The following is a 26,462-nucleotide window of genomic DNA, read 5'->3' on the forward strand; positions in this document are numbered from 1 at the left end:
GAATAGCGTGCACTGTCTCCTTTTACAAAAGCAGAAAGCGTACGTTACCGGTCATGACTACTTGGCATGACTCCAACTCAATCTTCAAAATAGGAACATTTAATAGAAAATTTAAATCTAATTTTACAAAATACAGATACTACACTACCCAACGTAGCAAAATAATGGAATTGAAAAATAATTTCAAAATATTTAAAGCATTAGGTTCTAAAATAAATAATGCTATGTAGAAGAAGTGTCCAGGTTCTGCAGTTAGGAGGAGGCAGTTCCACTATTACTGATCTCTTTTTCAACTTCTTTACAAGTTCCATAATTTATGTAGAAAAATATACAAGAAAAGAATTTTGGGATAAAGAATAGGTTGGGTATGTAACATTTAACATAAATAAAAAGCCTAAAGCAAAACCAAAAAGAAAACCAATCGTTTTATTTCTGTACATCAAGACTACAAATAGTATTTTAACACTTCATTTATTACCCAAATTAAGAAATTATACATTTTTATATGGTTACTAGTAAACATCTTAAAATCACTCAGTTTCCCCACATTTAAAAGGATATTGCTGGTTACTGCTTATTAAATATGAAATCCAACAGAGTTTCCAGTAACAGCAAAATATTTTTTTGCATAAGAGATGAATACAAATTTGATTGTAAATTTTGATGATTTAAAATATAAAACTAAAGTTCAGAGGGACGCACTTATGAATCTTACAGTTTGAGCTATAATTCCTTTTTTAACTTGACTGCAGTTTGCATACGAATACCCAACGATGTGCCTACTACTAGAGGATCAGGTCCTTCCATATGAAAGCAGTTTTTTTCCCAGATATCAAATTCTATTAAGCAGCACATTCCCACCTACTTTCCTTAGCAGAAATACTGTAGGCAGATGGATATAAAAGCCGTTTAATCAAAAAAAAAAAAAAAAAGAATTTGACTAGTGTCTACAGCACAGATACGGTATTTAAGATGGAAAGAAATGATAGGGGAAAGGAATGTGAACACCACAGGCTTCAAATATAAAAGATAAAGCCTGATAACTTTGGTTCAAATAATTTTAATAGTTGTTACATGTATATTTTTCCAAAGTGATGACTGTTGTATGTACTGTGTATGCAACAGGAGTCTGATACATTAAAAAAAAAAAAATCTGTACAGGCACAAAAGACAGAAAGAGAACAGAGAAACCATGGAGAGTCACATCCGTTCACGACAGTGTTCAAGTGATAACGACGCAGCCAAAGGTTGAGCTTAAAATAATGCGAATCCGATTTCTCCAAGGTATTTCAGAAAGCACACATGGAATATTATAAACGTTTTATCTCAGTGCCTACCATCTTGAGGGAAGGTAGTATAAACAAAATCAGTTCTGCAACAACTATGATTTGTAAACCATTCTACAACGTAAGTAAAGATGTTAGGTTATCGGTAATGAGCATTTTCATCCCCTCAGTTCTGGGATATCTGCAAACATCTGCTTCACTTCCATCTAAAAGATTAATTACAGGATGTTAGCCCTGTCTCACCCCAATGTGCTGCACGGTACACAACTTTATTGCCAGTTTGTGAAATTATTTCTGTTTGAACAGCACAAAGCCAAAGCTTCATCTTTGGTTAATTTCACTGAGATGTCACTGTTCTTTAAATGTGCTCTTCCTTCGCATAAACACAGCAAACAGCCACACTGCACACGGCGTTCATTGTTTTGAATCATAAAGCAGTGTCAAAGTAATATTAATTAATGAAAGCTAACTAAGAAATCGTGTTTAAAAATGAAACCTATTTGAGGGCATTTGATAAGACACAAGAGCTGCAGAAATCTAGACAGAATTCCCTTAAAACTGCTTGGGTATGGGTGCTGCTTATAGAGTAGGCACTGGTTAGTTCCTCTGCAGATCATCCAAATAAGCATCGGTTCGGCTCAGCTTAATTCAAATCCAGCAGCACATTCAATGGCATAAAGAAGCTTGCTTCGCATAAGATTTTCGTCATAAAACTCAGGAAGCTTCAGCAAGTTCATGCAGGTACTGGCAGTAGGTAGCCTGTCTAAATCAGATCCTCCATTGTGAATGCAAAATGCAGGATATAACTCCTGAAAAACGCAACAGGAAAAACGTATCAAAAATACATGCAAGCCAAAACCTACCCCGTAACAGCTGGCACAGACTTCTAGGAAATAAATCATTGGGTTCAACCCGTCACAATGACATACTCAAATGGCATTTTCTTTCCTTCCCGGTGGCCCCAAAAGCACTCTTCACTTGTGTGCTGCCTCCCTCTACCTTGTCCCCACCAAGATCCATTAATTTGCAAAACACAAAGCAATTTACTTGGTTCTACAGAAAAAATAATAATTTGTTATTGTTCATACACTCTATTCTGCAAATTCACGACGCTACAAAACCAGTGAAACACAAAATGGAAAAAGTAAAACAGCAGCAGCCAAGAAATTTTTTGTTGGATTTGGGAGAAACAACTGGGATTCACAACTTCAGACTCTCCTTACAAAGCCTCCCGAGTGCCCGCGGGTGCTGTTCGTTCTGCAGGAGCAGGGAAGCGCCGGGCTCCCGCTACACTGCCGTTTTCCGACAGTGAGATGCAAGCTGAACACAGGGAGCAACAGACCCTGAGCAGTAACGGAGGTAAATGGAAAAGGCTGTTCTGTTGTGTTTGAATGACATAGGATATTTGCCATTGTATAATGACACGGCTTCTTCTGAGAATTGTACTTTCTGGTTTTTTCTTTCCAGGCAGGGAAGACATTGTTTCTGTAAACACAAGAATCCCAGCAAAGGCAATTTTGCTCTAGCTAATGATGTGCTATGCCAGTTACAACATTCTTCTGTTAGAGTTTAAAAGTATTCCAATTTGATGCACAAATTCTAGATGAGCATTTACTTGTCATGTTAAAGCAATGCTCTGAGGAGAAAGAGGATGAATGAGTGACCAGATCTAAGAATAAGTTCGATAAAGTTATAGTACTACATCAATTTCTTCCTGTGACATCCAAAAAACAAATCCCCAACAAATAAACAAACCAACCACGATCAAACATACCCTTTCAGGGCTTTCTTCCTAGAGCTTTAGTTTGTTAGCATACCCCAGATATGTAAAATAAATTCAAGTGGATGCGTATCAAGCCATCATTCTCCTTCTACTCACCACAATATGCAATGGTATTTTCTTTGTTAAAATCAATCGTCTGATCCAATGCTAAAGGCATTTCTTGCCCTAAAGGCATTTCTGTCTAAACTAATCTTTCAGCAAGCCTACAATTTATGAATTTCAAGACGAGCAGTTCTAATGACTTCAGTGGATCTGTTCATGTGCAAGCTTAAGCAAGCATTTACACTACCATGGTCTAGAACTCTGCATCAAGAGGTACTTTATATTCTCCAAATAAAAATCTAACTTTATTTAAAGCAATTACACTTGGTGTTTCTTCACAGAGCGATTCTAAAGTCACTCAGCTGTTTTGGGGATGATACTGATGTGCATAGTGTGTCTGTAATGATATAAACTTGTCAAACCCTGATTATTCTTCTGATGTGACAACTATTGATCTGAGGCACAGACTTTTAAGACATTTTGTATGTAATATTTAATTGTTTTAATAAAATCTGTTTTGTTTTGTTTTGGTTTTTTTTTTTTCTTCTGAGAAAGAGTATAGCGAAAAATGTATTTGTTACCTCTAAAGCACTGCTTTTGCTGGCAACAAAGTATTCATTTTATCAAATGCTTGCCTGAGGTAAAACAGTTCTGATTTTAGAAACTGGAGAAAAAAAACCCCAGCTCCAAAGGCAAAAGGTCAATGAGTTTCTAAGCTAAATTATTGTTCAAATGGAGGCCTTAAAAGTATTTCATGGCTAAAATGCTGCATTTTTAGTGTTCCTTTCAAAATGCTAATTGAATTCCCCTACTTCAGCTTTAAAAATGGAAAAATGAAGTTCTAAATTGAAATGTCATGCCAAGGGCACCATTTGTTGCATAATTAAATACTGTACAGCGGGAAACTGCAATAGTTTGGAAGTGAAAAGTATCATCAATTTATTATGTGACCTGATTGGAACTTAACAATTTTCAACCACGCTTTAATGATTTTTTTTTTGGTCCGTAACAATCACATTTATTAAACTTATTAAACTTTAATTAGCTTTAGCAAATGTTATTCTGAGTCTGAATCTGGCAGTGAGAGTTTAAAATTTTTAAATGATGCAAAGCTAGACTGTGCTCTCTATAAGCCATGAATGTCAAGACATTTCCCTATCTTAAATTAACAGGCACTAATTTTAAGAAAACGTGAAGGTTCCCCAATATAACGCATACAGAAGATTTCAGAGTGAGAACCAGAAATTGTGTTCCTCTCAGAAAAATGTAGTACCCATATTAAAACCGTAAACAAATTCTGAAGATAGTTTGTGTTAATGTCTACCATCACCATAAACATATTCAGACAGTTACTTGGCTGGTAATATTCAGCACTCGGCAGCGTCGCACTCTTCACCTTCAAAGCTCTGAACACCACGCTTGTCCCAGGCTACCAAGGCATCACTGCTGATGACAACACCCATCACCCGCTTCCTTTGCTGGGAAATGTTTCCTGGCAAACCCCCAGTTTGTTGGTAAATCCGCGTTAACAAGATACTACTGCAAGCACCACGCAAGTACTGGCCCTCTCGGTCCTGCCCAGCAAAGCAGCAGGCATGCCCTTCCACTCCGCTTTTTGTTGCCAAGGCCGCTGCATGGGGCTGAGCTTGCAAGTCCGTTGTACTTTTAACTTATTGCTATCATACTGAAAATCTGATGACTATTTTACTTCCATTTTTTCCTAGCCAAGTACATTAAAGTCACGCTGCAGCCTGCCTCCCAAGCACACGCACAAACTTCAGCCTTCCACATTCGGCTTCGCTACATCCCGTTTCTAATGTGTCAGCCTTAATATTTTTAGACTTTTGATTCACTTCCTCCATCTCTTCAAATGTCACGCTGGCTACCTCAACGCTGGGCAGCTACCTCTGCATTTCCTCCTCCCCCCTTGTAATTAAAAAGGATTACGACAAATGGAGACTTCTCTTTACTTTGTTTCCCAGTTCTCCCCTCATTACAGGACTGATGTGCACTGTTCCATCTTGCTCCCATCCCACAGGTTTCGAATCGTTCTTCCCACTGTCCTATAAAATCCCGTTTGTTGCCAGAGTACCCTACAGTGATACTCACACAGGCTTGGAGAGTTTAAGAGAAATGCTTGCAGGCTTTGAAATAATCGCTCCCACAAATCAGTCAGTGAATGCCCTAGATGGGATTCACGTGATTAAGCAGCCATCTCCGCTGTCTCCACATCCACACCTAGTCACCCCAGGCTCTCTTTACTGTTAAAGGGGATCTAGCTAGCATGTTTTGTGGAATCTAAGACATGATTCATTTCATCCTGAAGCAGACACGCAGATAAATTACCAACTGGAAGTGCTCATTCCTCTCCTAGGTGCCTGTAAAAGGAGCGTAGCTGAGCTATAGCTATTTAAGTTGGAGGATACGCTGCCTATCCACGTGCCACCAGCACCACGCTTGCTGCAGCAGCTGAAGGGACTACGCAGAGGGCAAGGCTGCAGAGAGGTTTACAGAACGGTTGTACCAGAGGGAGGCGGGAACGATCACACGCTGCAACGGCAGTGCTGCACAGCCGTAGCAGCTTAGAGCGAAACGGGCAAATACACAAAAGGGCTGAAGAGGGAGGAGAAGGTGAGGTTGCAGCAGAAGGGGAGAGATGGAGGTCAAGGGCAAAGGGCCACGCTTCCCTGCAGCAAGTGGCACTAGAAACAACTCTTCCACTTCAAAATTGCTCTGCAGCCTGAAAAAAAAAAAGCTGTTTAAGCTACTGGGAGTATTCGTTCATCACCTCTAGCAACTGATCCACATACATGTGTGACAACCCACGTATGCATTTATATATGGTAAATCATTCCAGTGTCAGAGGTCTGTGACTGAGACCACTGGGATTTCAATACTGGAGTGTCTTCTTGTTTGTTCTCCAGAGAAAAACTGTATTTATGAAAAAAGTATATCATCAAAAGTTTGGGAATTCTAGAATGAATTCTGTTTAATTCAGAAAAACAGTGATAACTACTACAAACATCTAAGTTGTGTGTGTGGAAGGGGAAGGTGGGGGTTTTGTTTCATGTTTTACTTCTGATATCTTTGTCATATGTCACCCCAGGACACGTCACAGGAAAGGGCCCAATTCCTACAGCTGAGAAGTTCTTCTAGCATTTGCCTTTCAAGTATTTTTTTAAATGCTGATAAAAAAACCAAACAAAACCGTCAACTCCCCCACCAGAATGAACTTTCACAGTATGATTCAAGAAAAAATCGTGCAAAATTCCAAGTCTGTTGTTTCTACCTCCAGACTATTATTTATATCTGGATTCCTTGTTCCTATGCAAAATGTCAGTATCTGTCCCTGAAGCATTTCTATGAGAAAATGTTCATTCAACACCACTTATTTTACAAAACAGCTAATTAACCTTCAGGTCTTACACAATACCTGCATTCATTTCTTATAGGTTCATTTACCTATTTTACCTAATAAATGTAGGAAATTAGATACTATCCTCTGCTAATTAAATATTGTATCTGAGTACCTTATAATGTGAAAATTTACTAAGTACATGTACTCAAATTTTGTTTAGCAACAAGTCTTATTCTTACTTGTAAGGAACTGGATAATGCAATGCCTATATTTGTTCTATATAAGCCCACCTTTGTAATAATTTTACTAAATAGTACAACAGTAAACATGCTGTTGACCCCTGTACTAAAGGTGATGGTGTTTGCTATGAAGCAATTTATTCTTTTATTTTCTTACAGAAAAGCATTGAATGTTCCCACATTTTAGAGGAAATTAAGTCCACGGCTGGTTCTTTGCCAGAATTTTGCAGCCCAGCTGAAACTCAAGGGTAGAATCATAGAAGCATAGAATTGCTTAGGTTGGAAAAGACCCTTAAGATCATCGAGTTAACCCAGCACTGCCAAGTCCACCACTAAACCATGTCCTCAAGCACCACGTCTGCCCGTCTTTTAAATACCTCCAGGGATGGGGACTCAACCACTGCCCTGGGCAGCCTGTTCCAGTGCCTGACTGCCCTTTCGGTGAAGAAGTTTTTCCTAATATCCAACCTAAACTTCCCCTGGCGCAGCTTGAGGCCGCTTCCTCTCATCCTATCGCTCGTTACTAGGGAGAAGAGACTGACCCCCCCCAATATCCCCAGAATTTAGTTTCAGAATGTCTTAACTTGCCTCAGCCTCTCTTTAGTTTTATAAGCTGTAGGCAACAGTTTTCTTCATACCTAAGCTTCCCTGTAAATAGCAATCTAAAGATAGCAGCAAAATATTTAGATACAAAGGGTAATGAGCTGTGACCCTATAAGCAGATAAATGGTAATTAGAAGGGAAGACAATACATCTCCCACTTCAAATGGTTAATTTAAGAGGTTCAAATCTAATAGCTGCCTTTATATTCTAAATCCTCTTTTGCCCAATGTAAAAGACATTATTCTTAACTCAATCTGTTCCTTGAAACTGGTAGCAATACTTCTGTACAGTAACATGAAACGGCAGCAAGGATCTTCCATGACAAAGAGTAAGCGCTCTAACCAACGTGGTTTTAGGCTTATTAAATTCTGCAGTTAGAATAGAAAAACAATAGCGGAGCATTTCATGAAATATTTTTAAACTATGCTCATTACACATGCAAGTGCAAACACTGAAGCTGTTTCTGTAGTCACAGAGGAACATTCTTCTCAAATTGTAAATACCTACAGACAAGAAACGTTTGTCTCACTCTGTGGTATTTACAGGAGCTTGCCAGGAAGTCGGGAAGTCATATACCTTAAACCCCAGAAGAGGAGGTCGAGAGCAGCTTGTTACAAACTTGAGTAGTTTGCGTTTCTCTTCATCAGTGAAGCTTTCTACAACTCTCCAGAATATTTTAATTACAGGATGGTCTGCTGTGTAGCCACCTATAATGAGATTTAAATGATTTACAGGTAGAATAGTTTTATGTAAGAAATACATTCTTCAGAAAACCTAGCAATCTTGAAAAGCTTGGGGAAAATATTAAAACCTGCAGGCTTACGCTGCTGACTTCCAGTATCTATAGATCTCTTTGATCACTGCATTTTGAGTTTCTCCTTCATTGCTTACCTATGGCTACCATCTCCCTCAGCTTCTTAACTGCAGTTTTCTTCACCGAGTCCTATTTGTTTATTTTAAATTAATTTTATTTAGTTTAGCATTTACCTCGTAACTTTGGATTACTGCCTTTTACTCCAAGAGTTTGCAAAATCTGCAAGACTTGGGATGTTATTTAACAAATGAACTTACCTTGAGGTAAGCTCAGGTGTGAACTGATGATATAGTAGCTACTTTTTTTATTACATTCATGACAAATGCAGGGAAAAAGGAAGTAAGACACCTTGCATTTCTCACAAGGAAAAAATACGAGCTCTCTCTTCAGGCTGTCTGAGAAATGGTAAGTGTCTGAATGTGGTGGCAGAAAACAGCCATCCCAAAGTCATTTGCAGGCTTATTTTCAGGGCAACCAGACACAACATCAACAAACATCCATTTAGAAATGGAATTACATGTCCTCTAGTTATCTGGCTATAAACTTGTATTTCAGTGTATGATAAAATAAACCGCGTACCTGTATCTCCCAGCATTTATAAAATTAGGTTGTAATTTTACCCAGTCTTCTGAAATTCAGGGCCGTCTAGAGAGTTTGGCCAAAGTTAGCATGAATGACCCTACAACTTTTTTTTTTTTTTAAAAGCTAGTATAAAAAGCAAATTTATTTATTCCTGAGTCAGCCATAATACATTTTTTTATTTAAGTAAAATAAACTTACCTGAATAGTTTGTGAAAGATTTAAGGTCATCCAAACTAATAGGAACCTGGGCACCAGAAATCAGAACCTAACAGTGAAGGAAATTAGACAATTACATTACAGGCAAAAATTAGCATTTATTTTTGTTTAAAGCCATTGTTTTCTACAGTTTTAAGCAGAAGTACCTGTATTTCCTGTTGGTCAAACATTCGAAGCCATTCAAGATTCACAACATTGGCCAGTCCCTGACGGAAAGCAAGGCAATGCTGTCGAATTTGTTTGTTTAACCTGTAGTCTGCCACCAGATGGATGTACGCGATTCGGTTAGCGCTGGTAACAGGAATATCTTTTCCACCTGGCTTCAGCTCAACCACCTATAAACATAACCATTTTCGTCATCTTCGTAAACTTTAATTCTGTGTGCTGTAACCATAAAATTGAACTGCAAAACATTCTAGTAAGCGATGTATATATTTAAAGTTTACTAGAATATACTAAAGAATATTCAACACAAAATAAAAGATTATGACCAGTTATAAAGGTAGGGTTTTTTCTGTTTACTCATAGAGCACATTCTATGGCATCCAGTTTTTAGACCTAGACTAACGCCGCTGACCACACGGCCCTGTGGTTTATTACCAGCAAGCAGATTCAGCAGAGTCAGAGCTCTTTTACAGGAGACAGAGTGTAACACTAAATTCACCACTGCAAGTTGGACAGAAACTGAGGGGAAAATCTTCCCCTTGGCAAGCTCGCCCCTGGCTTCACTGATGCCCTGGAAGAGAGAGCAGCCTGTATAAGCACAGATCTCACACACAGCACCCTCCTTCCAGTTGGACTGGGAAAGCTGTGCTTCACTGGCGAGGCTCTTCTCTTAACTCTTTGGTGACTGTGGATTCTGCAGGATCACATTATGGTAAAAGCAATGCCCGCTGAGTCAAAATTAAGATTCTGATACAAGCCTAATTTACAGAATGATAAGCATTCACAATTCCTACTGTTGAAAATCCAAGTTATACGTGTTCAGGGCTTTCAACAAAAATAAAAAACAAGAACAAAAAAAAAAAAAAATCAAGCCTAAACCTTGTTTTTCTACTGAGAAGCTTTTGTCCTTCAAGTACACCAAGATACCTCAGCATGGAAGAATTTTTAATGGGAAAAAAAACCCAAAACAAACAAAAAATCAAACCAAAGATACTGTAATTGCATTAAGGTATAAACCAGGCTCAATACTAGTTGTTATTAAAATACTACTGACCTTTACATATGCTACTCTTTACTACAAGATGATAATTTTTCTGAGTAGTAGCCAAATCTGAAGGGATTATTTGAGTACTAAGAAGATGATAAAAACCTGAGAAGCTGAGATATGGTCACCTTCTCAAGCCTTCAGAAAAAAAAAAAGTTTGTTTTTTCTACACTCAGCAATTTTTTATTTGTTTTTGTTCTAAATAACTCTGTATTTCAGTCTGTGGTAACGATCACATCTTCAGAGCACAGAGAATTAAACACGTGAACAGCTTCTTTTGTAACACGCTACCGAACAATGTGAGCTGTTCCAGTACTAAGCAAAATGCAAAGTGGCAAGATTAAAAATTTGCAGTGCTTTTGAGCATTCAGGTTTTTTCTTGATTAATAGGTTTTTAAGGCCAAAAGAGAACATTAAGATCTGTGAATCTGACCTCCCAGATAACACAGGCCAGAGGATCCTGTCTGGAGATTCCTGTATTTAACTCAATAAATCCATAGACGAGTTAGAGCACATTTTTTAGGGAGACAGGCAATCCTGCTGTAAAGGCTCCGCGTGATGGAGTATCTACCGCTTTCCTTCATAAGCCAGAAAAACTTGAATTACAATAGGTGTTAAAAATGTGTCTTACTCCCCACTTTAATCCTTCAGCTGCAAGCTTCTTCATTTTATAACCCCTACAGTAACAAACCTCACCCATACCCCACCATCTCTGGGTGGAGGTAGCACTGACTACGTTTAAGTCCTACTCCCTGAAGAATTAAGTAAAAAGGAGGTGTTTAGCTGACTCTGTTTCACGCCCTGCACACATTAGTTTGCTCTCTTCTGAGCAAGTCCCTCAACAAGAAGCATGGCGACAAGAGGCAGGAGAGCCTTCTCTGGGGTCTGCCCCTTGAGGAGCCTGGCATGCGATGCAGCCGGCCGGTCTAGGGGGTATGGGCCAGTACCTGTGCCACTGACAGGCCTGAGGGCCAGCATATTTGTACTGGTAAAGTCCACAAGGAGCATTAATAGAAGTACAGGACATGTTCCACACAGCGGAAACATCTGATGAGAAGGACCCCTGTGCTGCCCCTTTCTCCTCTGCTGCTGCAGGCAACAACGCAGCCTAGAAATGCACTGTGTTTCATCCCACTATGGTAGTTTTACTATTGTCACTGGAAAGTTAGCCAATAATTGGATTCACCTAATGATTAGAAACATCCTAATTTCCACTTCGAGTCCAATGGGTAAAGTTTGTTCATACCCGCTGTTCTTATTTCAGTATTGCCCTATAGTTTAACCAGCTCCTTACCTTCCTCCTCAATTATATCCACAGTGTATTACTTCTGGGCAGCAACTTCATTAATGTTCCCAGACACCTTTTCACCAAACTAAGATAAGTCAAGTTCCTTTAATTTCCTCCTATAAAATACCCTTTTACAAAGCCTAACAAGATCAGAAAGTTTTCTCTTATTATTTAAATTCCTGTCCTCTTTAGTGCTACAAGATCAGAGCTACCATGATATTCCACATGAACAGGTCATTACTGAGACCTCAACACTGCTAATACTTCGCTATCTGCCCACTTACACACCTCTCTGTTTTGCAGAACTGCAAACCTGTTCTTTTGTCAGTACTTCACTAAATACAATTCCTCTCTTTGACATACAGACACACTGAATTTGGCCATATTAAAGCGTATTTGTATCACCCAACTCATCAAGCTTCTTTTAAGAACACGGACACCAACAATAAGCTAACTAATAGTTATTATTCCATTTGCATACAATAATTTCTGTGAACTCACTATTTACACACAAAGATGCCTGAAGTGCTTGCCTTCCTAAAACAGCAGAAGGGAACTAGCGGCAGGGTGTTCTAGAAAACTGATGTGCTTTAAGATTCATCCCAGCACTAGCTGAAGTGAAACATCTAACCCTCCCTGCAGGTCAGCAAACAGAGATCAGGACACAGATTAATTTATGCTTATGTTTGCATTATAACAGTATTGCCTCCACGGCGGTCTAAGGATGCCGGCAAAGCTGTATTCATTCTATAATAAAAGCTATTTTCTCTCCCTATAATGTTCTACCTGCAAATCAGAGGAAAAAAAAACCTGTTGTACTCTTTCTAACCACTAGTTTTGGAAAATAGGAAAAAATTAAAAAAAAAAAAAAATCCTATTTTTGCTTTGATTTTTATATTTTTCAGCAGCAAACCTTGATTTCTGATCCAGCAGCACTTCCATAGCTCCCCCTCTTCCCCCCCGCCCTGCATTGCCACAAGTAAGACTACAGCATTCAGTTAACTGCATTGCCTGAGGTTTTCCAGTGATCTAACTATCCGTTTTCAGAGTTTGTCAATGTGAGATTAATTCTACCACCGTTTTGTCAAAGTATCATCACAGTCTGAAACAAAGGGGCTAATGTAGCAGGAATAATAAATATATTATGCCATAAAGGCTAAGGAGGATGTAAAACAGAAGACGGAAAATGGTAACACTTGGGCTGACAGTAAAACTATAGTAAATGTAGATGCAGTTCACTTTTTTACTCATTCGTTGTTTTCATGGCATTTTAAAGGGACTATGGTAGAATTGCCATTTAATTCTAAATGTCAGGGATGATTGTTGAAGAGTTCCTTTTCAAAAAGGCCACAACATAATTTCCAAAACCTAAAAAGATTGACCAGCTTGCAGTTTTATTTTTATCCATCCAATTTTCACCACTAGATGGTGCAAGATAGTTACACAAGATAGGCGAGAATAGAAAACCCGCAGACTTGTGTCATACCTTTATTTTCTATTTTGTAGATCTAAGTTAAAAAAACCCAAATATTTTAACTTAGTTCATTATTAAAATCACATATTTTAAAAGCAATCAAATCATACATATTATTTAGGTGAGTATTCAGATCATTCAGACAATACCATAGATAATGGAATTTGATTCCATACTCACAAAGTGGATCTTCAAAATGAAGGGGAAATATTAAAATGGGATATGGAAGTCCTGTATTTTTAAAAATCTGCAAGAAAAGGTGCTTTGCATTTTTCACTGATGTGGACAGCAGTATTGCATTAGGCCTGTAGCTGGAGGGTAGATACATGCGGAACTACAGCTGCATGCACTTAGAATTTTCTTGGCTATAAATTCAATTGTATGTTTCTGCAAGTACATACTAAAAAAAAAAAGCACTCAAGTTACATTTATATTCTTATTTAAGAAAACCACCACAGTGTGTTTAAAAAAAAAAAGTAAATCTCTATTTTATGTATGGTTGCAGTTCAAGTGACCGGTTCAGATGATCATTTTCAGCCGTTATATCTACTATTTTGAACATTAGCATAATAATGAAATAAATACACACCAAAAATCAGGAAAGCAGTGAATAACAATATTTGTCTAGCAGAATTCAGGGGATTTATCTTCTGGCTTACTGATAATAATCTGTCACACAAAGTCGCTTTGTAATGTGATTACAGGCAGACAACGGCAAGTCTCTGCTGGTAGACAAACTTACTGCTAGCTGCTGCTCACACAGATCTGGCAGTGGCAGTGGCTTCGCAGGATAATGGAGAAAAAGGGAATATTTAGAGGGTAAAGAGGGAAATATTTTAGGAAAGAGTAAGGGACCTGTCATCTGGGTATTCTTTTTTTGTGTATGAAGATGTAAGACGCAGTGTCATTTCAAAAGGCACTCTTATAGGTAGTCAAGAACACTTACAAACTTGTTTTTAGGACAGATGAAAATATTTTATTTTTTCTCTTGGACTCTGATCACTTTTGTTCACATCACCCCTAAAGTTTTGCCCCAGTCTGAAAACAAGTAGATAAAGGCTTGCTTTCTTTCCCTGTCATCTGCCTTCCAGATGTTCAGGCCGGAGTTCCAGGTAGGAGATTGCATTTGAATGCCTAAGAATGCATTTGCCGTGTTATAAATCTGCCTGAGAAGGATCAGCCTCAACTTAAATATTTTGCTTCTGAAAAACCTCCCAAATCATTCACCTAAGCCACTGTATCCTAGCAAAGAAGTTGCCAAGACAGAAACTTTCAGAGTTATTTTTAAGGCTTCAGAATTTTCTCTCGGGGAAATTTAAAGGCAAAGAACTCTCCTTTAGTGAGTCAACGTATTTTCAGTAACAGCAATGACATTCACATCTGTTTTAAAAAGCCAAAGAAGGTGTCCTGACACCAGCTTCTATGCTATATGGATTTCATAGAAACTGCTGCCATATATATTATAGTGCTCTTCTGTGGATTTGTGCTTCTACGCTTATTTATGGAGTCTTTTGATATTCAACTGTTCCCATCCATATAGTCTCAAGAATCGATGTTTGAGAAGAGTCGCTGGAGTACAGAATCTAACATTTCTGAAGGAAGAGGAATATATGTTTGACTCCTCCTCTCTTCCCTTGGGCAGCCACAAAACTCACTTTCCCCATTGAGAGAGAGGGGGGAGGGAGTGAGGGAGGTCTGAAAAGAATAGGTATTTTCTTGAATTTGTTAACCTTACACTTCTTATAAGCGTTTTTTATAACCATCTTATCACCATGTAATCTAGAAGATAAAAGGAAAAATAAAATCAATATACACAGCTACTTGAAGGCACCTGTAACTATAGGCTGACATTCTTTTGAGTCTTTTTTACTGGCACCATTTTATGCAGCAGATCCAACAGCTGAAGTCTAGGCTGGTATCACTGCATTAGATAGTTCTTTATCAAAAGCTAAAGCTATTTGGGGTTGGAAGATAAGGCTGATGGCATAGCTCCCCTAATTAGCAGGTCTAATGTGCAAATTATTAAGTACCTTTTTCAACTTCTGGTGAATGCACTTTGACAATAGTTTAATGGGATCTAAAAGCACATTACAGGAGTGGAATCAATACGCTGATAATAGAATTTCTACCTTCTACGACTGACAGAGGCGATAGAGCCCCTTTTGAATGTGTCTTTCATTGCGGATAATGCTTTTGTGCCACAATTGCTGGATGGACGCTGTCATGAGGATAGCTATTTACAATGATAGATTTATGATGCATTTATTGGGCACTAATTTATTAGACGCTAAAGTGGTTGTTTAGCTGAAAACTAGAGATAATGTACATTCAACATAAGGAGTGCAAATTAAGCTCTTTTCCCAAAGTGAATTAGCTAACAAAATGTATTTATCCATATGAGGTTTATCAAGGTAATGAAATGAAGTATAAAAAGTAACCTGGTGCATTAAACACAGAAGACAGTGACAAGAACCAATTAGTTCTGTTGAAGTACACTAACACGCAGTCTCATTAAAAGACGGTTAATATTTCACGGGTATAACATTCTCCCTCCAAGTATAAACATAGCAATACAGCCCCAGAATATTTAATTTAACTTACATTTCATTTAGTTAGTCAGAAACTCACTATTATATTTAATCTTTCTTTTAAAGTTATGACGAACAATCAAAAATCAAAAGTCTTGACAATGCTAGCCATAGGCCTTAGAGAATTTTAACAAACAAATTAGGCTTCTTGGCAAGAATGCAGTTTTTACAAGTTTTTGTTGCAGTAGGTGGAGCTGGCGACATCTCTAGCTTGGATCCCCTTCTATGTTATTTCTGAGCTTTTTCTCTTTTCTATGTCCTTCTACCTTACTTGTTGAGGTAGGTTCTAACTTCTGTGGCTAATTTTTGAGGACATACAGAGTAGATGTATGAAGTATGGAAACCACGACCTCTCCAGAAAATATTAGCTACTTTTCATTTTTAATTAGAGACTAAACTGCATTTGCATTAGCTGCGATCAACGAAACTATTACTTTAAGTGCATTTAAATGAATGGCTTTTGAATACAAACAGCAGACTTCCCCCCCCCCCCCCAAAATCCTAGGGTATACTGGAAACTTCCATCTTGCGTGTTTTGCAACCTAGTAACCAAATACGATAGGGGTACTATAGAACTCGATTCGGTATCAGCCACTTAACAGCACATGCGACAGCAGAGCAGGCGCTCTACTGTACAATACTGCACAACAGAGTAGGCGCCCTGAGAACATGCTTTCCGATACATCTGTATCGCATGCCTTTATTTCAAGTTTTTGAGTGTTTTTCTAAAGACAGTGCAGGTCGGAACTTTTTCATATAGGGAGTGCAACCCAGGGGGAAAAACAACATATGGCATATGTTTAATATGAAACATTACTTATATCAGGCAATTGTTGACTCTCCCCTTCAGTATGATTCAGGAACCCCGAATCTGAGGATACTATTTTAAAATGGTAATGCAATCCAGATTTTAGGATGTTCCAAAATCACGGGAAATGGATGACAGAAGAGTAAAGATAAAGTCCGACCTGATGCTGTTAAAGCAGAAGTCCTGGACATCAAGCTTGCTATGATTCAAGCAGCAGTAGGGAACTCAAGCTAACAATTCCCAGGACTAGCTGCTGCATCTCAGTGGGGCTGCTGCTTCTGCCAGACGTGCACAGCCCCAGGCTCCCCTGGTTTGCCAACAGGCAAACGCCAGAGAACCGCTTACCTCCTCTCACAGTCTCTGACACAAGAAACAAGGCCGAATTCGGATGCTGCTGCACGTCACAACGTGGTTGGGTCTACTTTTTTGATCCATTGATTAATTAAATACCAGAATCAAGTGTAAGTAGGCCCTAAGTAGTACACAATTTTAAATCCTCAAAAATGAAAGAGGAAGCATGACAGAAGACTTTAAACTAAGGAGGTTAATTGTATTAGCACATAAAGGCACGCTTTTCAAGCTCTAGTGACATTGATTTTCTACTATGAGCATAAGTGATCTTTAGTACTCACAACAGCACAAATAAAAGCCATAATCAAATTATATCGTACAATTGTGTTAAAACCTCATACTTAAGGACCTAATTAACTGGCCCTAACTAACTGCTTTTTAGAAGCACTGAACACCCATTTCTCCCCTCTGACTCACCTGGTGTCTCAGCCCTTCAAAAAACAAAAACAAAAACCAAGGGGGGGGCGGCAAAAACATTAAGGTCTAACTTGAGGCCCTCTACTTTGAAAATTACAGCTAAAGGAGACAATGCTTATAAAGGGTCATTATTATTTAAAACCATTCTAATTTCTAACTCTGATTCCAAAACCAGGCAGTACTTCTATAGTTTACGTATCATCTGACTTTTGCTATTATTTGAAGTTCAATCAAAGAAACAACATAAAATATTTTGTTCAAGAAATTATCTCAGGCAATAGAACTTTTCATGTATGACTGTTAGAAAATGATCACTATAGTTTGCGACTTAAAAGACCAACCCTTTAAGTCATCATCAAAAATTATTTTTTTAAATACAAGATTAGTTACTGGTCTACTCCAAATACTGAGTCAGAATCCCAATGATGCCTCATGACACACACCACATTTAACAGTTGTTTCGTACCACTTTTAAATTAAAACATCAAATAGCAGGGTTAGTAATGATTTATCAGTCATACATAAGAGAAAAAAAAAAAGTGAAAGCCATTCTTACCTGTGCTTCCCCAAGGTCATTATTTACCACAGTGAAGTTTAGTCCAAGTTCTTCCACATCCCCCTCATAGCTCTTGAGAAAAAGCAAATTTTTGTACATTTCTGGATCTAATGAAGCTAAATGATGAATGTCAACATCAGCACTTGTCCCCAGTAATTTTGAGAGGAAAAAACTAGCAAATGGCAACTCCACCAGCATATTTTCATAAAGAGCCTGAAAAACAATGCAATTAAAAGCACATTAGATTTTATTGTTGTACATGCAGGAATTCTGAAGGCTATTGTCTATTTCTCAACTTTTTGGTAATTCCTTCTTAATTTGCTGCCTGAATAGGATCTTCTGGTATGGTCATAGCCCAGATATTGCATGAATTTAAAAAAATTCATCCAAAGTTTGAAATTTGAATATTCTTGTGAAATACCAGGCTCCCAAATTTTACAGATTAATTATGTGGTGATTTAAAAGGTAAGGTCACTGCTTAGCCATCATTAATTTTCTTGTCCAAAGTATGATAGCAAACACAAGTGTATCAATTGCACAGATTAGCAGGAAAAGCAAAGTTTGCTAGAGGACCATGCAACTGCATCCAGCATGTCTTCCAAAAAAAGTCAGCATCTCTACCTCCATTACAATTGTCACAAGCAATATTTTTCCATTCACATGTAAAATAGTCTGTCCCTTAAAAGTAACCGTGTAAAACCAGTACATTTTAAACCAATCCAAATAAGGTATTTCTCTTGCATGTCATACAGATTCATTGCTGCGTATTTTTGGTGAATTCTACTGCTTAATGGCATCATCGACTCATCCTAACCTCCAAGCCGAGAGCTTATCAGTTATGCCTGTATCGCATATCCAATCCTTCCTATGCCTGACACTGTTAGACCCGTAAAGAGATTACTGAACCAAAAATGAGCCTGACCTAAATTTGCAGCACTCATGAAAATGTTACTGTAAACTGAGTTTCCTCAAGGATTTTCAAAAATGCACAGAACTCCAGCAATACCACTCTCGGTTGATCTACTGTATGACCACATTTCAGTGTGACACAAAGCAACTTTGCATATTTTTCATACAATAAGTAACAACTTCTTGTTGACTGGAAGGAAAAAGTATTTATGGTAGCTCTCGAAAGAAGGAGAGATGGAAGCTTCAGAGCTAGAAAGAGAAAGCAAGACATCATTTAGAGAAAGCCTACATGAATAAAGGGAAAATAAAAGACCGTTGCCTTTAAAAAAAATCTCTGAAACATGCTGTCTCTGCATAGCCATTGTCCAGTTTGTTTGCCACATCAGCACCTCAAACAATGACAATCAAATCTCTACAGGATCATTAATATCACTGCCAAGCTGATCAGGAAAGGCATCATCAACATTAGCATTGTTTGTTCTCTTTTTACTCTTCAAGAGCAGTGTTTTGGCACTACTTAATTCCTCCATAATCTACTGCAAACTTCGAAAAGGAAGCACAACGCGCAAAAAAAAGGAAAAAAGAAGAATAAATGTAGCTGTAATCACTCAATGATATTTCAACAAAAACGTTAAGAAAAATCTACACAATTCCTTAAACTTTTGAAAGAACATTTCTGTGAGGTGAGTTAGACCTTGCAGAAAGAATTGAGAATAACGAGTTCAAAGCCAAAGGGTGCATTATATTTAGAGCTATATGATTTATTCAAGGTGTAGAAGTCGAAATCCTCATTTGTATAGTTGACTTTAAAAGCAAACTAGAGGGATAAATCATTAATTTGCAATGTATAAGGTCAGTGTTTGCTGTTCCTGCATTAGTAACAATAAAGCCATTGTAATTCCTTAAATATATCAAAGCTACCCGAATTTAAAATGGAATTCCATCTATGACTCATAAAATGTAAATGTAGAGGTGTAATTTTTTACACAAGGCAGGTTTAAGCCTTCAGAGCATTTAATATACAAGGACTAATAAATGATAGCACTAAAAACTATGATCACATCAGCTAAATGGATTATAAATTAAATTTCCATAATGTATGCAACTGAAATACAAATGTAGACATAAATCAAGGTATTTTCTAAACACAGGTTAATTACACAAATTCAAAACCTGTCTATTTTTTATGCAAAATAATCCACTTAGCATTTTTCAAACTAGTCTTAAGTCTTAGCCACTTGCAACACTTGATCCTAGAAGCCTATCAATAATTCCTTGTCAGGAAAAAACAGCAATAGGTATATTGAAGAAACTTGTATGTTATTTTTCAAGTGTCCGTCTTTTATGAGTGTTTATTGCTAGAAATTGTGCCAAAATGATTTGAAATAAAAAGGATTAATTATAGTAGAAGCTTTTTAATATAAGTGAGTGCAGCTGCAATGCAATTAATGCAAATTGTGACGCTATCAGGAAAATAAATGTGAACAACATCACTGGCTATTTCTGTTTGCTGCCAAGTAACTTCAGTAATTTACTACATTAAGAATCAATAAAAAAATAATGCATTTCAAATGCATCACTATTAATCTTCAGGTGCTTCCAAAGTGAACATTTATAACTTCATCTAAAAACTATATAAAGCATTGTTAAATAAACTAAATTGTGCAACTTGAGAATAACTTTAATTACTCCTGCTTCTGTTAGCTAAGCGATTGCAATATTAAAACCAAAGTATTTTTAGAAACAAGACAAACAGCAGTGTTTTAATTAGTTTGAAAGTCAAGCTATCCTAATAAAGTTTAATAAAAAAATGCACTAACGCTCTGGTAAATAAAATCATGATAAACTGGTTTTGTTTCAAAGAGGTAAATTACACCATTACAGCTCCAGCACTGTGCAGAGATGTTGAGAAATGCTGTGTACAATTCAATATGACTAAATAAACTGAAACTTTATTTTTCAGTTTCAATCTAATTTCCCTGTTTCCCAGTCAGCATCGAACTACCTGTTGCTGCCAAAAGATGTGATTCCACCCATTCCTGCCAGAGCGATGAAACAAATCAGCTTGCTGATTCAACTGGGTTTGTTTGCAAGTAGAGTAGTTGTATAGCAGAGGTTACACAAGCATTACAACATGCTGAATAAGGTTCAAAATTTGCAGATTATTTGTGTTGTGCTTTGTTTGGGGCATTGGGTTTGGGGGTGTGTTGGTGGACACAGCACAGACACCGTTTGAAGCTGAGCTTTCCTTCAAATCAGAATCAGATCCAGCTCACAGCTATGGCTGAAACTGGGCAGGAACAGCAAGACCATTTGTTTCAATGGGAGCACAACCTCACAGCAGCCAGTTGCCCATGGAAGTCCACCCTGATGGCTAGTTTTCTCACTGCAGCTAATCTAATGGCCAAAAGGGGAGATTCACTCCTCCTCTCTTTTCCCTTAGTGAAGTGTCTTGGGGAGCTATAAATTATCTGATTTTAAACTTAGTTTTCTGCCCATTCAACTCTCTGAACTGGCCTTCTGCAACAACAACATAAAGAACACAGGAGCCCAGCATCAGTGGCAGACAGGAGAATGATGATCGCCTCTTACAGAGGTAACCAGCTGTCAGGTTAATTAGCCGCAACACGAAGCTGCACCCTTAGAATATACTTACATATGTACTTCAATACAATATAAGGTCACACTCTCCCCACAGCAGCAGTCCTCTTTTTTCCTCCAGCAGCCAATGAGCAACAACACTGATGGAAGAAACTGGCTTGCTCCTGGAGGGAGGTGACTTCTGTTTGACTAAGTCAGAAGTTCCTGTTCATACACTACTTCAAGACATCAAAGCCAACAAGCTTAACCAGTATATATTTTAAAACTAATCTCTTCTCAGACTGCAAGTACTCTCACCCTTTGGCAAGTTTCCTCTAACTCCTATGGTCATCACCTATGGGACCAATGCCATTCTGTGATGAATTCTGAGAGTTCATGTTCCAAACTCTCCTCTCTAACGAGCCCCTTACTTGACTTCGTTGTCTCTATCCTGCAGTCCCATACACTGCAACTGACTTACATAAAGCAAAAAATCCCGATAGGAAGTCATGGAAGGACCAACTGGTGGTCAAATATGACATTAGACTTCTAGTTTCTAACGTTTAGATGGGGGAGGAGGGAAGGAAAATAAATCCTAAACACCTTAACAGAACCTGTATATCTCTGCCTTCTCAAAAGGCTGGGAGTAGCATTCCACTTCCACGGAAGTGCAGTTTGCAGATGCAAGGCTGGGGCAAGAGGCTGGTCTGAAGCAGAGGCGGGGATATCTACATCTACAAAAGCCTTTACTCAATTCAGTGACACAGATCACAACTTGGTCATCTAAAGTGACAAATACTGTGTTCAGATACTTACGAATACACTGAAAGCATTCATTAAACACCTATGATGTGGGGGAACAAGGAATGGTTCTCTAAGGCAAGCAACTTGCAGAATATAGGCATGCAATTAGTAGCTTTAATATAGGAAGATCTCAGCTGGAAGGACAGCTGTATACAGTACATAGTAAGACAGGAAAAGTGACAGTTTTCTGGGCGAGGAGGACTTTTTTTCTTGTTTTCAACATAATGAGAATAATATCTGACTGGGACTATACACGGTAACTATCACAATATTATTTAAGCCCTACGTGGTCACGTGAGGTCCTGGTCAGGTACAACACCAAGATTTAGGAAACAGCTCTTCAGAAAGAAAAGACTTTGCGCCATGTTTTAAAACTGGACAAAGTTTAAGCTACTCTAGTCATTTCAGACAAATTAGCTATATATAGTAGAGGTTACATGAGCATTACAACACACTGAATGAGGTTCAAATTGTGTAAACAAATTCACAGAGGAACCAACTAAACCTCCCTTACTGTGAGGCAGCTTTACTTACACTTTCAGGTCTACAATTAATTCTCTCATTTATTATTTCAACTAAAATCTTACTTAAGAAAAATAATTAATCAGTCATTGCTCCTACTTTCCATTAATTCTTTACAAGCCATAACTGTATTTTAAAACCTAAACAATGCTAAAGTCATACCCCTAGAAAGACACATGGCTTATGGGCTCAGGCAGTAAATGACTGGGCTTAAATTCAGTTATTTCCCTAATCAGCCCCCAAGACCATAACCCTTTCTATCTCAGTCATTTTAAACAGTTACTATTAAATAATACTTAGCACTTACAGAGTGCAATAGATCTTCAAAGCTGTACAGACCCATTAATAAAAATGATAGAAAAATAGCAAAACCATTAGAACTTCCTTCTACCTTATTATTTATATCCTAGAAATATCTCATCATGCTCACAAAGCCTTTGGGGCTAGCAAAGCCTTTTCTAGCTTAATGAAAAACATAAAACTAAAAATGTAAGTTACATTAAAACTCTTATTTTTGAAGCATTTTTAAAGCTAGCATTTAGTAATTTTAAGATAAAATAATTTCTTACAGATACACTTAATAATGTGCTTTAAAGTGAGCAAAACCAAATGGACATTGTTCCTAACGCCAAGATGATAAAATAAAATTAATTCTATCAGATGTGCGTCACAATGCAATATGTCTGCTACCTGGTAGCTTTAAGTCATTGTTTCACAGTTCTCTCAGCTCTACAATAGCAGAGACATAGCAGATGCATTCGTATCACCGTAGTAATGGAAGATCTGGTACATTATCTTCCCTATGCGACTGCGAAAATTCATAGTGCACTTTTTGTTCAAATACCAGATGTCTTTTCTGTCTTTTAAAAAAGTAGGAGTCCAAAATTCCACAGCTAGATGCCTGTAATTAGGCTTCAGAGACAGCTTTGTTAAACACCCCTTGCAGCAGTGCTAGTATCCTCAGATTTAAAAATATTTTTTCAGAAAAAAAATAAAGCCTTTTGTAAATTGGTTTTATTTCTCATTTCCCACTCACTGGGAATTTGAAGGTCAGCAAGTGTAAGTTCATAGAAGTTCCAGAGATTCGGGGTAGCAAAGACGCAGATGCAAGGGGCCTGCCTGCCAAATTTGCTGCAGTCAGTGTAAATATCTGAAACGCATCGAGGTGCGTGATAAGCACAAAACAACTCATGACTGTCTCATGAACACATTACCATAAAAACATAGGGATCCATTTCCAAAGACTGCACTGGAGCATATCAAGTATAATGACCTTGAGTTTATTTTTAATTTAAAAATGGAAAGTCATGCTAGTATTTTTATTCTAAGAATTTAGGACATATTTAATTTTATTACAAGAATTTTTATTACCAAAATAGAGTGCTTCAGAAGTGTTGGTACTTGCAGAAAACCACCATTTCATCAGCTTGGTATTTTCTTTCTGTTTTAATAGGAACATATTATCTCTGTAACTTACACCATGTGTATGATATAAATTGCTACCAATGTCATTTGGGAGGGGTGTGGGGGGGTGGGTGGTGAGAGATGGGAGAGGGAAGGCCTAGAGATGAGAGAGGGAAGACCTGTGGATGCACTGGATAACTGATAGTTATCATTCACCACTGAAGTTCCAGTAAAGGCTTAATAGGTTTTTCTTGTCTCAAATTTAAACATAATTCAGTAAGAACTGAAGATAAAAGGAAGACATCTCCTCCCTATTTAAGTTCTAATCTTCTGAAAAACTGAAACATTTACTACTATATAACTAACCTCTAGATATGCTTCTAAGATAAATCTACAGTTTAATAGCAGTGAAACTAGTCATTTTTGAAGACAGTTCAAACAGAATAAAGAATTTCAGTAAATATTCCAAACCTAATTGACTGAAATGGACGTAGGTGTTCCCAACTGTGAAAAAAGATCAGGATACCATTACCACACACTCTAGCTGTTTATTTATTCCCTGTCTAGGAACCTGATTTAGAGGCAATAAAATGCAATCAGTACACAAACCAGAAGCACGAATCATCTGCTAATGGAACTTTTAATTGAGGAGTGACCACTGACATGAGGTAATTCTTTCCATGCAGAACTCCTTGCAGAGACCTCTATGCACTTTATCACGGTAAACAATCACTAACATATGCATTAAAGAAAATTTAAATACATTATGACCCAATAAATATCACAATCCATCAATACACACTTTTCCTTCCTAAAGATTTAGAGTTAAAATACCACATTTCAGTAGTCTTTTAGTGCTAGACATATATTTACAAGGTTAGTACTAACGTAGCTATTTGTAATCAAAAGATAATTGGTTATGTTAAATGAACCAGTACACAAAGGAATTGTCAAGCTGAAGAACTGTGTCAGAAAATAGATTCAGAATAGTTTGCATCTACATTCGTAAATCATGAAATAACTTCCATGAGGTATCAATTTCGCTCTCTTATGATTGTGTTTCTGTACTGTAAATGTATAATTAAAAGAGCATGCCCTTTCCATAGTAAATTCCTGTTTTGATTCCATTTCAGATGATTCAGGATTTTCTGAGACAAATGATCATCAGCTACCTTGCTTTTAAGCAAAATGCTGAGTCTATAAAATCACATGCAGGGTAACTGAAATTAATAAAATAAAAAGTTTATACAAATTACCTCCTCTTCCTATCAGTATCACTAATTCCATACCTACCTAGGTACTAGTAGTATCAATTGTGGCTGCAGCACAAATCAATTAAGACTGTGCTGATTTAAGCCACGCCCAAGCAGACCTTCATTAAATGGACGGTAAGTAAAGGGAAAGGGTAGCCTAAAAATCAGAAGGAAAGAAAAAAACAACCCACCCTTCAACAGTCAGAGAAACAGAGGAAGAGTAGCAGCGCAATGCCGGAGGCACCATCCTATCAAATAAATATTCAAGTATATGAAACCCAGTTCTTCTCATTGTAGAGTTTTCTTGCTTTGTTTTCTATCTACAAGCTTTTGGCGCAAAAAGGGCACACAAATACGTTACTAGAAACACTTGCTTGAAGGTTTTAGCTCCGTATGTGCAGCTTATTAATGATTTGAGTTTAGGATCTGATCCAGATCTTGCTGTGAAGAGACTCCCACTGATTCAATCCATTTTAGATAAGGCCCCAGGATAATTAAGGACGACTTTAGTTTTTCTGCAAAATGGCTACTGTAGACACTGCTAATCTTAGAATTGTACCTTCCAGCCAGGAATAATATCTCGCACAAATGATCTATCACAGCTCTATTCAAAGTTACAAACGGTAACCACAAGGCACACTCTCAAAGATACAGAAAAATAATCTAATCAGTAATTAACGGTCCCACATTTACTACTAGGGTAATAAAATTTGTATTTGATCTACTATTAGCCTTCTAATGTTTAATTTTATCAAAAGACATATAACTTTTTTTTAATTATATATATTCAACAACATTTAGATATGTGCACAGAACAGTCCATTGTATCTTAAATCAGTATAGTAACCTATAAAAAGTCGTATGAAAATAAACAACTTAAGCCTTCATCAACATAATATCCACCAGGCCATGCAAATTACTGACCTCCTATATAACATTAAATATTAATGAGCAAAGACTAAACCTAGATTGTCTCATCTATCCATCATCAAAATAATGCTAAAATTTAAAATAAACACATTCTTTTTGCTTTGTCCTTGCTGCTGCTTCTATCAAAGTTCTTTATTTGGATCCACAAAGGAAGGACTCTGTTCAAAACAACAATAACTCAGAACACATTTTGTTCTTTATACTTCCTTCCCAGCCATTTAAGGCAAAAGCTAAGCAAAACAAATCTAAATCTTTTCAGAAAACTCCAGTGTCTTCCAAGGACTGCAGATTCTATTGCTTAGAAAAAGAGACTTTATATTATATTTCAAAGATAGTGCATGTGTTCTTCAGCAACATGAATGCATGGCTCGCTAGTGCTCTTCAATATGCTGGAATAAAAGAAGTGAAGATGATAGAATTCAGCATAACCAAAGATGCTGAGTGT

General features: G+C 37.5%; 1 protein-coding gene across 3 annotated transcripts in view; it reads right to left on the minus strand.

Annotated features, from left to right (window-relative positions):
- Window positions 1–410: 410 nt before the first annotated feature.
- UBE3C (ubiquitin protein ligase E3C) overlaps window positions 411–26,462 on the minus strand; it is an 80,134-nt gene continuing 54,082 nt past the window's right edge. Inside the window, exons 19-23 of one of the 3 annotated variants that reach the window (XM_082325817.1) lie at window positions 17,616–17,828; window positions 9,070–9,258; window positions 8,906–8,972; window positions 7,888–8,018; window positions 411–2,095 (exon numbers count right to left, since the gene is read on the minus strand). In XM_082325817.1, coding sequence (XP_082181943.1) covers window positions 1,925–2,095; window positions 7,888–8,018; window positions 8,906–8,972; window positions 9,070–9,258; window positions 17,616–17,828 — 771 coding nt within the window. In that variant the 3' untranslated portion in view covers window positions 411–1,924. Of the gene's footprint in view, window positions 2,096–7,818; window positions 8,019–8,905; window positions 8,973–9,069; window positions 9,259–14,603; window positions 14,675–17,615; window positions 17,829–26,462 lie in introns of those variants that run through there. The other 2 variants (XM_082325818.1, XM_082325819.1) reach the window with 2 other exon arrangements.

This window comes from Platalea leucorodia (genome assembly GCF_965183815.1).
Source record: "Platalea leucorodia genome assembly, chromosome: 1".
In the NCBI taxonomy this organism is placed as follows: Eukaryota; Metazoa; Chordata; class Aves; order Pelecaniformes; family Threskiornithidae; genus Platalea; species Platalea leucorodia.